This window comes from Ictalurus furcatus, chromosome 23, assembly GCF_023375685.1.
Source record: "Ictalurus furcatus strain D&B chromosome 23, Billie_1.0, whole genome shotgun sequence".
Taxonomy (NCBI): Eukaryota; Metazoa; Chordata; class Actinopteri; order Siluriformes; family Ictaluridae; genus Ictalurus; species Ictalurus furcatus.
This window is the reverse complement of record NC_071277.1, coordinates 18724313-18737917: the sequence shown is the minus strand read 5'-3', so window position 1 is coordinate 18737917 and position 13605 is coordinate 18724313. Positions and strand designations below refer to the sequence as shown.

At 43.3% G+C, this 13605-nt stretch overlaps 1 protein-coding gene across 1 annotated transcript in view; it reads right to left on the bottom strand.

The window, feature by feature from the left end:
- Positions 1-13605, bottom strand: part of csmd3a (CUB and Sushi multiple domains 3a) — a 345806-nt gene that overhangs the window by 201061 nt on the left and 131140 nt on the right. Inside the window, exon 3 of the mRNA XM_053610949.1 lies at positions 2405-2689. Within this exon, the coding sequence (XP_053466924.1) occupies positions 2405-2689 (285 nt within the window). The remainder of the gene's footprint in view (positions 1-2404; positions 2690-13605) is intronic.

Sequence of the window (13605 nt, the reverse complement as noted above, 5' to 3'; positions counted from 1 at the left end):
AAACACTACAAACAAACAAATAAATAAATAAATAAATAAATAAAGAGGCTGATTTGGACAAAATCATTTGTAGAATTTGACGCCAAAATTATTATTCATTTCCCGATCGTAATAGCGGCTTCCTTTGTATTTACCAGCATGGATTAGGGATTGACAAACAAACATTCACACAAAAGAAACTCAATTACCTTCCAACAGCACCAGCGTGTGGACAAAGTGATCTGATCAGGCTGATTTACAGCCAGGACCTTCTTTCACTTCAGCACTTCCTTCCTCATTAGTGGCCTGTTAATGCTGGTGATACAGGACATGCAGGGCCTCTTTCAGCTCAATGTTGGTCTAAAGTCCTACTTTCCGTAAAAAAAAAAAAAAAAAAGGCTTAACTGTAATTACATTGGTCCCTAATTAGGAAGGAGTTCACTGCTGCTGTTTCCAAGAGTGTGGACTTTTAAGCTTTCATTTGAAAGGATTTCGTTCTTGGAGAAAAGGCTTACTTGCTGTATTTCTCAACCCCCCACAACCCCACCCCACCCCACCCCAAGTGTTTTGTGTTGGGGCTCTACTAAAAGATACCGTTAAGCATTATTAGCAAAAACAGCTAGCATAAACCGTTCACGAGATGCCGCATTTTATTCCGCGGACGTCAGATCGCAGATTCTGCGTCTCAGTAAACACTGCATATTCACCTGCAGAGGTCTGACTCATAATTAGCACTCATACACGTTAAATATAGTCTGAAAATGGCTACGTTTGAAGGCCGGGTTCAAAGCGGGAGGGTTTTATTAGTATGATTAGCGATTATGGGTAATGATCAGAACGTTGGCAGCGTTTCCTGCACTCGCGTCACAGTCTCTGAATCTCAACTCCAAAAATTAACTCAGCAGGAGACCAATTAGTGCGCAGGGAGAGTTTACGGTTTCAAACACCCCCCACATTAGTGTGCGTTCACCTGCTGACCTTTCCTCGCACGGAGAAGTGCGAGAACTTTCCAAATTGGAAGTTAGATCTGGCAGGCTGGGTGACACTGTTGCTGAAAGTGCGCAGCAGAACAAATCGGTTCGGTGGAGAACTCGCAGTAATAAGGCCATCGGTGTAACACGAGGCTTCCGTGACTCATATTCAGTCCCGTAATCCATATTATAATGGTGCAGAACACGGCATAATAGAGGTGTAAAAAGTGGTAGAGTATAGTAGGCTAAGATGATATTTTTTTCCCCCACAAGGCTACATAATATCTACATAAACCCTTCGTTAAAACAAATGAACTAAACCTACATATCTATCCAGGTTTATTCCTTCACGAGACAGTTGTCATAAAGAATGCTCTTTTTTTTTTGCTAGATTTGATTGTAATAAAGAGGGCGCACGGTGGCTTAGTGTTTAGCACGTTCGCCTCACACCTCCAGGGTCCGGGGCTCGATTCCCGCCGTGGCCCTGTGTGTGTGGAGTTTGCATGTTCTCCCCGTGCTGCGGGGGTTTCCTCCGGGTATTCCGGTTTCCTCCCCCAGTCCAAAGACATGCATGGTAGGCTGATTGGCGTGTCTAAAGTGTCTGTAGTGTATGAATGGGTGCGTGAGTGTGCCCTGCGTTGGATTGGCACCCTGTCCAGGGTGTACCCCGCCTTGTGCCCGATGCTCCCTGGGATAGGCTCCAGGTTCCCCCGCGACCCTGAAGAAGGAGTAAGCGGTAGAAGATGGATGGATGGATGGATTGTAATAAAGGCTTATGCAGGTGTTATGCAGCCTTATGAACATTAACTAGTGTTAACGAAATATCCCAGCTTTCTTCAGTAGCTCAACGTGTTACCATGGTAACACTTCTACTAAGGCCATAGCTGTAATAAACAATGGACACATCCGTGATCATTCCGTGTTATAATGCATCCATAAGGCATTATACACAGCGTTATAACTATTTATGAAAATGCATGGATATCTTTATTATAGATTATGAAACATTAACATGATATCAGCGTCATGAGACGCTATAAAAGGTGACATAATGTGTCATAAGCACTACTTATATACAGTATAATGCATTCTTTCATTTCGACAGTGCTACAAACCGTAATGCTTTCTCACAAATAATTACAATGATGTGTATAACGCCTTACGACTGCATTATAACATGCCCAAGTCATTATACATACATATGGACTTCATAGAAAGTGTATTAGTTAGTACAAAGTGAGACGTTCTAGAAGTTTCTCTAACCATATTATTATTTGTACTGCTGCTGTGTCGGACCGTATGATGTACCGTCATCATCTATGAAAAGGTGCAGTTATAAGCTGTCATGGTGCGTTATAGAGCCAGCATAGAGGCATCATAGCAAAAATCATATCAATTGTCGGCATGACACTTTTGAAAAAGAGCACATTAAGAGAGAAGATAAAAACATGTACCTCGTTCTGAAGTTGGCGGGGTGAGGATGCCCGTCGTATAAAGATAAAAAGTCGTATTCCTCCTCTACGGCGAAGGACTGAAAAACTATGTGAATTCTATTCCTTTCCTCAGCTACAATAACCCACGTGCAGTTCGCTCCGTTTGGGTATCCGTGTGGATATCCGGGACTTTCTATGGTCCCGTTTTTTCCTTTTAACGTCCCGCCACATGTGTAAATGAAACCTGAAACACACACAGAGAGAGAGAGAGAGAGAGAGAGAGAGAGAGAGAGAGAGAGAGAGGAAAGAGCATCGGATCATTAACAGTCGTTTGATCAGCTTCCCGTCGTCCAGGTTTCGCTTTCCGTGTTTAAGTGAAGAAGAAAACGTATGACTCTTGGTGATGCTGAAGGCTTCATTTCATGGCTTGTGATTTGAATGGAAATGAAAACATTTTCTCCTTCACAGTTCAGCAAAAGGACAGTGGAGGGAGATCCACCTCTCAGCCAGGGAGAGGAGAAGGAGAGGCTTTTATCAGTGACAGTAAAGTAAATCGCCCAGCAACAGCAAGCAGCATCAATCCAGCTTCTCTGTTTATCCTTCAGCACTTCCCTTAAGAAGTAATTAGCTTTTACTGCAGGAAGACAAGAGATTCTTTCTCCTCTCTCTTGCTCTCTCTCTCACTCTCTTTCTGTGTGTCTTTCTTTCTCTCTCTCTTTTTCTGTGTGTATCTTTCTCTCTCTCTCTCTCTCTCGCTCTCTTTCTGTGTATCTTTCTTTCTCTCTCTCTCTCACTCTCTATCTTTCTGTGTGTATCTTTCTCTCTCTCTCTCTCTCTCTCTTTCTGTGTGTATCTTTCTCTCTCTCTCTCTCTCTCTCTCTTTCTGTGTGTATCTTTCTCTCTCTCTCTCGCTCTCTTTCTGTGTGTATCTTTCTTTCTCTCTCTCTCTCTCTCTTTCTGTGTGTATCTTTCTCTCTCTCTCTCTCTCTTTCTGTGTGTATCTTTCTCTCTCTCTCTCTCTCTTTCTGTGTGTATCTTTCTCTCTCTCTCTCTCTTTCTGTGTGTATCTTTCTCTCTCTCTCTCTCTCTCTTTCTGTGTGTATCTTTCTCTCTCTCTTTCTGTGTGTATCTTTCTCTCTCTCTCTCAATCTCTCTCCCTCTTTCTGTGTGTATCTCTCTCTCTCTCACTCTCTCTCTCTCCCTCTTTCTGTGTGTATCTTTCTCTCTCTCTCTCTCTCTTTCTGTGTGTATCTCTCTCTCTCTCTCTCACACTTTCTCTCTTTCTGTGTGTCTTTCTTTCTCTCTCTCTCTTTCTGTGTGTATCTTTCTTTCTCTCTCTCTCTCTCTCTCTCTTTCTGTGTGTATCTTTCTCTCACTCGCTCTCTCTCACTCTCTCTCTTTCTGTTTGTATCTTTCTCTCACTTGCTCTCTCTCTCTCACACACACGTTTTCTGTGTGTATCTTTCTCTCTCTCATTTTCTGTGTGTATCTTTCTTTCTCTCTCTCTCTCTCACTCTCTCTCTCTGTGTATCTTTCTTTCTCTCTCACTCTTTCTCTCACGCTTTCTGTGTGTATCTTTCTTTCTCTCTCTTTCTCACTCTCCGTCTTTCTGTGTGTATCTTTCTCTCACTCGCTCTCTCTCTCTCTCTTTCTTTGTGTATCTTTCTCTCTCACACACACTTTCTGTGTGTATCTTTCTCTCACTCGCTCTCTCTCTCTCTCTCTCTTTCTGTGTGTATCTTTCTCTCTCTCTCACACTTTCTGTGTGTATCTTTCTCTCACTCTGTCTCTCCTACTCCTCTATGTCTCTGTCCCACTCTCGTTGTCTCTTTCTTTCTGTCTGTCTCTGTGTATATATTTTCCATCTCTCGCTCTCTCTCTCCACCTGTCTCTTTCAGTCTCTTTCTCTTTCCTTTTCTCTCTCAGCATCTCTCTCCCTCTGTCTTTGTCTCACTCGCTTTCTGTGTATGCATCTCTCTCTCTCTCTCTCTCTCTCTCTCTCTCTCTATTTCTCTTGGTGTGAATTCCTCCTTCTCTGTCTGTCTGCCTCTCCTTCTCAGTATCTCTCCCATATCTGTCTCTCTCTCTTTTTCTCTGTGTGGCTTTCTCTCACTCCATCTCACTCTCCTTCTCACTTTTACTCTCTCTCACTCTCCTGCTCACTTATCTCTCTCAATCTCTCTCTGCCTTTCTCTCTCTCTGTTTTGTTCTCCCTCTGCCTCTCTCTCTCTCTCCATTGCTATGTCTCTGTCTCACTCTCTCTCTCTCTCTCCTTCTCATTATCACTCACTTTCTCTGTCTGTCCCTCTCTCTGTCTTTTTCTCACTCCCTCTGAGAGTAAAGACGGGATGATTTCAGGGTAAAAGGTTCATGCTGACTCACAACCACCCACATCGAGCCTTCTCTCTCTCTCTCTCTCTCTCTCTCTCTCTCTCACACACACACACACAAACACACACACACTCACACACACAGTAAATGTTCTGAAATGTCTGTATGTCTACAATCATGCTTTACACTACGTAAGGCAACAAAATGAACATTTAAAGAATTGAATCATTTCGAATTTCAAATAATTCGCTCTTTATTACTCGGGATCGCGTGGGTGCTCGCTAAACTTTCACTGCCAAAACATTTCATCGATCCCAAAAGGGTTTTAAAAGCCATGCTTGAGATTTTTCTGCTGCTAATGCTTCACAAAAACGATCAACCTCTCTGACCATCAAAAAAAACCAAAAAAAAAAAAAAAACACACCCTACAATGAAGCAGTGCGTTTCCCAGTGCATCATCTGAGTAAAGCTTGATGTGGCCGAGTCTTTACAGTGCCGGTCAATAAGACTTGCATTTAACCTTGATTAGTAGTCTTGAACATCAGAGTGGAGTGTGTGAGACAGCAGCAATTACACTGACGTTTAAATATTGGTGAGAAAAGAGCGTTAGGTGAATCCTCTAGAGCGGGAAAAGCGAATAGGTTAAGCGTTCTTTGCTGTTTGTTGATGTTAATTGCAGCAATGCTTCTCTGATCGATTTTTGAAACGATTACATCACTTGACTAGACAGATATGTACATTCTATCACTACTGCTATATGTTGTGTATGGAGAAGACATCTTCGCTTAACCCTCACGCACGAGATTGTGTTCAGATTCCGATCCGGACAAGTCTTCCCCTGAGCTACCGATGCCGAAACTAGCCGATTCAAGCAAAAGCAAACCAGCAAATCATGGCTTTATATTACTGAGCTCATTCGAACACGTTATTGTTAGTGTGTAGGAGTCAAATCCAGTCTCGAGACATTTTCTGTACTGAGTGACCTTAATATTAGCCTGCTATGGGCATTCTTCTGTACATGTATACATAATAGTGCTGTTAGTGTTTTCCTTAATCATCCATCCAACTATCAGTCCATTTATCCCTCGATCCTTCCATTCATCCGTCCCTCAATCCATCCATCCAGCTGTCCATCCATCCATTCATCCATCCATCCATCCATCCATCCTGCTATGGGCATTCTTCTGTACATGTATACATAATAGTGCTGTTAGTGTTTTCCTTAATCAACCATACAACTATCAGTCCATTTATCCCTCGATCCATCCATTCATCCGTCCCTCAATCCATCCATCCAGCTGTCCATCCATTCATCCATCCATCCATCCATCAATCTTGCTATGGGCATTCTTCTGTACATGTATACATAATAGCGCTGTTAGTGTTTTCCTTAATCATCCATCCAACCATCCAACTATCAGTCCATTCATCCCTCAATCCATCCATCCATCAATCTATCCATCTACCAGTCCATCCATCCATCCATCCCTCAGTCCATCTATTCATCCATCCACCCACCAGTCCATCTATTCATCCATCCCTCAGTCCATCTATTCATCCATCCCTCAGTCCATCTATTCATCCATCCCTCAGTCCATCCATTCATCCATCCATTCATCCGTCCGTTTATAAATCCATCCATCCCTCAGTCCATCTATCCATCCATCCACCCACCAGTCCATCTATTCATCCATCCCTCAGTCCATCTATTCATCCATCCCTCAATCCATCCATTCATCCCTCCATTCATCCGTCCGTTTTTAAATCCATCTATCCCTCAGTCCATCTATGCATCCATCCACCCACCAGTCCATCTATTCATCCATCCCTCAGTCCATCTATCCATCCATCCATCCACCCACCAGTCCATCCATCCATCCATCCCTCAGTCCATCTATCCATCCATCCACCCACCAGTCCATCCATCCATCCATCCCTCAGTCCATCTATCCATCCATCCACCCACCAGTCCATCCATCCATCCATCCCTCAGTCCATCTATCCATCCATCCACCCACCAGTCCATCTATTCATCCATCCCTCAGTCCATCTATTCATCCATCCCTCAATCCATCCATTCATCCCTCCATTCATCCGTCCGTTTTTAAATCCATCTATCCCTCAGTCCATCTATCCATCCATCCACCCACCAGTCCATCTATTCATCCATCCCTCAGTCCATCTATCCATCCATCCACCCACCAGTCCATCCATCCATCCATCCATCCCTCAGTCCATCTATTCATCCATCCATCCATTCATCCATCCCTCAATCCATCCATCCATCCATCCATCCTGCTATGGGCATTCTTCTGTACATGTATACATAATAGCACTGTTAGTGATTTCCTTAATCATCCATCCAACCATCCATCTATCAGTCCATTCATCCCTCAGTCCATCCATCCATCCATGCCTCAATCCATCCATTTATCAATCCATCCGTCCCTCAGTCCATCTATTCATCCAACCATCCAAGACATTTCAAGACTGAAAAAGTGCCTCTTCACCAAACATAAACCCCAGCAGTAAACCTGAGAATAAAAGTCTTGATTTGAATTCTTTTTCTCTCTACTTTAACAGGGTTTTAGTTTTATGGAATCCTGAACCCTAAATCTATTTGCACTAGCATGAGAATATGTTTGTTTCCTTTTTTAAAAAAAAAAAAAAATAGAGAATACAAAGCACTTCTCCAACTCGCTCTGGATAGGGGCATCTGCTACATGCTGTAAATGTAAATCTAATCTGCAGGAAAGTGTCATAAAAATGAAAGACACGCTGTTAGTTCCTCAAAGTGGAAACTGCAAGGACATTAATTTACGGCGAAGCAGTGGAGGTCGTTAAATATTACAAATACCTGGATATAATCTTAGGTAATAAACTCAATTTTGATGATACTGACATGATGACAGCATCAGTATTTCTTCAAGGACATCTTTAATATGTTCTATATATTTAATAAACTTACATGTCAGAATAAGAAATTTATCGAGATGTATGGAGTTCTGCTGAGGTTTCCCATTCAGAAGGTGATTTGTCTATTTTTTCTCGTAGATAACTGACTTCAGATCGCAGTGATTTATCCAGAAAACCAATCACAGGATGTTCATCTTTGTCCAACAGTTTAGAAACTGTTTAATGTCAGTCTACAAGTGGGGCATTAATGATAGAGTATGTTCTCTAGTCTGACCATGGTCGGTACCATACCATCCATCTAACAGTCCATCCACCCATCCATCCATCCTTCAGTCCATTCATCCATCCATCAATCAGTCCATTCATCCACCCATTCATCCACCCACCAGTCCTTCCATCCATCCACCCACCAATCCATCCATCCCTCAGTCCATTCATCCATCCATCCATCCCTCAGTCCATTCATCCACCCATCCCTCAGTCCATTCATCCATCCACCCACCCCTCAGTCCATTCATCCACCCATTCATCCACCCACCAGTCCTTCCATCCATCCACCCACCAATCCATCCATCCATCCCTCAGTCCATTCATCCATCCACCCATCCCTCAGTCCATTCATCCATCCATCAATCAGTCCATCCATCCATCCACCCACCAGTCCATCCATCCATCCACCCACCAATCCATCCATCCATCCCTCAGTCCATTCATCCACCCATCCCTCAGTCCATTCATCCATCCATCCCTCAGTCCATTCATCCATCCACCCATCCCTCAGTCCATTCATCCATCCATCCCTCAGTCCATTCATCCATCCATCCCTCAGTCCATTCATCCATCCCTCAGTCCATTCATCCATCCACCCACCAGTCCATTCATCCATCCTTCAGTCCATTCATCCATCCATCAATCAGTCCATTCATCCACCCATTCATCCACCCACCAGTCCATCCATCCATCCACCCACCAATCCATCCATCCATCCCTCAGTCCATTCATCCATCCACCCATCCCTCAGTCCATTCATCCATCCATCAATCAGTCCATCCATCCATCCACCCACCAGTCCATCCATCCATCCACCCACCAATCCATCCATCCCTCAGTCCATTCATCCATCCCTCAGTCCATTCATCCATCCACCCACCAGTCCATTCATCCATCCATCAATCAGTCCATTCATCCACCCATTCATCCACCCACCAGTCCATCCATCCATCCACCCACCAATCCATCCATCCATCCCTCAGTTCATTCATCCATCCCTCAGTCCATTCATCCATCCACCCACCAGTCCATTCATCCATCCCTCAGTCCATTCATCCATCCATCCATCCATCCCTCAGTCCATTCATCCATCCATCAATCAGTCCATCCATCCATCCATCCACCCACCAATCCATCCATCCATCCCTCAGTCCATTCATCCATCCATCCATCCCTCAATCCATTCATCCATTCATCAATCAGTCCATCCATCCATCCACCCACCAGTCCATCCATCCACCCCTCAGTCCATTCATCCATCCATCAATCAGTCCATTCATCCATCCATTCATCCACCCACCAGTCCATCCATCCATCCACCCACTAGTCCGTCCATCCATCCATCCATTCATCCACCCACCAGTCCATCCATCCACCCCTCAGTCCATTCATCCATCCATCCATCAGTCCATTCATCCATCCATCCATCAGTCCATTCATCCATCCATTCATCCACCCACCAGTCCATCCATCCATCCATCCATCAGTGTAACATTAGCAAACTGAGGGCATCTTTCTTTTCATGTCCATATAATTTCACAGCTAGTGCTCTCCTTATTCATCCATCTATCCATAAATCCATCTATCCATCCAACTATCCATTTGTAAGTTGCCTGGAACACCAGGCATGAGGTGAGAAAACACCCAGGATGGGATGCTGTACATCACAATACTGACGGTTTAATCATCCTTTTTTTTTTTTTTTTTTTTTTTTTTAATCATGTAATATTTCCACAATGGAAATCACATCCAAATGCAATTTTTACTGTAAACAGCGTGATGCAATGACGGTGAAAAAACTTTCATCTGTTAACACTTTTTTTTTTTTAATTGATATCTCAGCTTGCATTACACAATTTTCCTGTTCATCCATAAAAGCTCAGTGTGTGTGTGTGTGTGTGTGTGTGTGTGTGTCTCTATTTGTACGTGTTTTAATCTGACACTCTCATTACTCCTCTTCAGAATATTTAACACTACGCTTGCTAATGGAATCACACCATCATTTATAATGTCGTTTGCAAACATTTGGGAAATTTGCTTGACATGTGCAGAATAACGTCTGAATCCACATCACTGACAGTGACGCTGACAGTGACGGCGTGTTTTATAAAGCGGTTTGGCCTGACGGCCCTGTAGAGTTTTTACAACTCCATAAAGCCCTGTGACAGGACTCTGAGGCGCAGAAACGCAGACGTTGATAAAAGTCTCACCAACATCAAATGACAGTGTACAGGCCAACAAAATCGAGTCTGATGGAGTGTGTGTGTGTGTGTGTGTGTGCGCATGTGTGTATATGTGCGCTTTCCTCTGCAATCAGCCCCCAGTCAGGGAAGTGATTTTTGGCCCTTTCATCCTTATTGATTTTTCCCCCCTTATTTTCTTTATTTCTGACCATTTGGGTTTTGGTTAAGATTCTGGTTAAGATTTGATCCTTTCAAACATTTATAATCCTTTAAACATTGCAGAAACGTGTACAGAATGATTCCTGATCGATGAAACGAATCCACCTGATACCAATTTTCTCTGTATTGCCTCTTTTATTAACGTATGGCATAAGATTGATGATCGAGATACGCCCCGAACGGCCAGTTTATTAGTTACTTAGGTATCAGACAGCTAACTACGTACGTCAACCAACCCTAATGAACATGTTCCCCTTCTGTAGAGATTTCTCTCGGTAGTTTAATGTCATTCACGTTATTCGCCTTTGCTCTTTTTTTTTTTTTTGTAATCAAAGAGATCTAGACGAAGAGCTTTAGATAGCTAGCTAGCTAAGTTACGTAAATGTTAGCCCAGACCCAGTGTTTGGAAGATTCCAGATTCCGTCTTTACCTCCTTCACTCTGGTAGACATTACACACCATGTGCAAGATATTCTTCTCTGATTTTCATGAGATTTAAATAGAGTGTCTGAGGTCGTCATTAAGACGTTAGCACGGTTAACACGATTTACTCGGGCGCGTGCCAAATCGCAAACTAGCACACTTAGCGTACTGTAAGTTCACATTAGTACACTGCCAATGTTAACATTACTGCATCACCCCCTTTCTTAATATGGCACGATGCATTCTGGGACACGGCGTTCGCTTTGCGATCGGATAAGGACACGCGATTGCGGTGTATAAGATTTGCAGGTCGTGTGCAGATCTGTCCTCGTCAGGATTTTGGCCACATAGCGGCGAAAATGGGCTAAAATGGATTAAGTAAGGCGTGAAACAATCTGCCTGGTGCTGTTACAGGAAAATAATCAACAATGGGGTAATAACAGGATGTGTTGTTTTGCGTTCCTTTTATATCGCAGCAATTTGCAACGATTAGATTTTTTTTTTTAAAAAATCAATTAACAAATCATATGTTTTACTGTTATCCGGTTATAGTTCCAGTTAATGCTGTGGAACGTCTGCGAAACCCGTTCTCATTTCCCTCACCTGCTCGCTTTTTCATGACAAAGACAAAAAAAATGATGCTGCTTGAGGCATTAAGGTACTTTTTAATCCATTTATAGATAAATAATATGCTCTGGAACGTCAACGAGACGTTAGCTCATATTCTCACTTACGTTATAGCGCATATATAAACAGATGTTCCTTCACCAGTCTTACATTTATTTATTTATTTATTTATTTATTTATTTATTGTCTCTTGAAGACAAATTGAAAACTGAACAATAATAATTAAATGCAGATTGCAAACATGTCTCGGGCTAGAAATTGGTACAAGTCTGGATTGCATTCAGTCCAAAACGTTGTTTGTCTAGCACCAAGGTTATCCCAGTTCTATAGGAGCAAACGGACCTATTGTGGCTTTAAAAAAATAAAAATGTATAATTCTTTATGTTTCCCATCCATCCTGTTACACAATAGCTCCTGCTTATGCACTTATGAACATTTAAAGCCGTTCTATTTAATCCAGCGCTCTGTGAAAATGGCGTGAAGAAAACAAAAACCCCTCTGCGTACGCACGGTAATGGAACAGTTCAGATTTCAGGGACCTTTAACATGAAGAACTAAAAGCGTGAACTTGTCTGATTTTAATTTATTTATTATTATTATTTTTTTATCAGCGGGGACCCATTTCTATTTCTCTTTCACGACGCACCGTGCCGTCTCATCCACCCATCACCATGATTACACGCGCCGTTCCCAGTCCTGACAACACGACGGCAGATACGGGGCCTCCATAAATCGTGAAGAGAAACAATATTAAGTGCACACCGGGCATGGTGGACGGGAGAACGCAGGTCGGTCGTATGAATCAGCGTCTAAACACATCAATCTCATTCAGGGAGCGGAGAACGTGAGCTAGAGACGGAGCCCAGCTGCTGCGTTCGCTTAAACAGATACACTCCATCCTGAAATCCTGCCGCGCACCGTACCTGCTGTATGGAGAGCCATCAAGACTGATTTGTTTGTAGTGCGAGAGCAGCAGGGGCAAAGATGGCAGCAGAGCTCCATCTTATTACGCCATATATAAGCAGCTGAGAAAATTCTACATGCTCAGGGAGTCATACGTGGAAGGAGGGTCGTTGTGAGATCGGGAGAGAATGACATCGAGCGAATTCCAGGGGGATATCTTTATAACGCCGTGTAAGGATGGCACGATAGCACTTTTTCTTTGCCGAAGCCGATATCCATCCAATTAGTTAATTAGATATAAATATTTATGTGAAATTCGGGGCAGTACTAAATAAAAAACAAAATGCAATTTTTATGATCCCGCTTATTTTATTTATTTATTTATTTATTATTTTTTCAAACGATGAACATTTTGCAGATTCTGCACGGCGTATATGTAAACTTATGACTTCCATCCATCCATCCATCCATCCATCTTCTATACCGCTTTATCCTTTTCAGGGTCACGGGGGAACCTGGAGACTATCCCAGGGGGCATCGGGCACGAGGCGGGGTACACCCTGGACAGGGTGCCAATCCATCGCAGGGCACAATCACATACACGTTCATACACTACGGACACTTTGGACACGCCAATCAGCCTACCATGCATGTCTTTGGACTGGGGGAGGAAACCGGAGTACACGGAGGAAACCCCCGCAGCACGGGGAGAACACGCAAACTCCACACACACAGGGCCACGGTGGGAATCGAACCCCTGACCCTGGAGGTGGAGCCATCCTGCGCCCATACTTATGACTTCAACCGTATAAATGAAATGAACCAACACTTTCCGACCAATCCGATTCGAGACTTCAATACCGTTGTGCTGTATTGTCTCAATGCAAGTGAAGCAATAGAATTTTTTTTTTAATTGTAGGCAACAATTTTTCCAAATGCAAAGTAATGGCATTTGATACGAAGCAAGACTACTAACGATATCCCGTTACCTCCCGATACCCCGTTATCCGCAGCCTTTCACAATATCCAGCTAAAAAGTTCTGCACACCATGCCGAGTCCCGGCCGTTTTAATTTAAAGTTCGCTGTCGCTTCTCAGCGACTGTAGCACGGCAGTGAATCAGCTTCTCTATGTGAAACGACGTCGATCAAAGCATAACCGCTAGCCTTTTGAAGCCGGTCAGGCGGAGAAAAAAGGTCACGCCATGATCTTGTCACGTTCATAGAGTGGCTGATCAACAAGGTGTGTATGCTCCTCATGAGGTTTTCACTGACCTCATTTTACCTGGTCCAGCACTGAACTGTTTCATTGACATGCTTGTCACTCTCTTTCAGTCCCTGTTAAAAGGACGA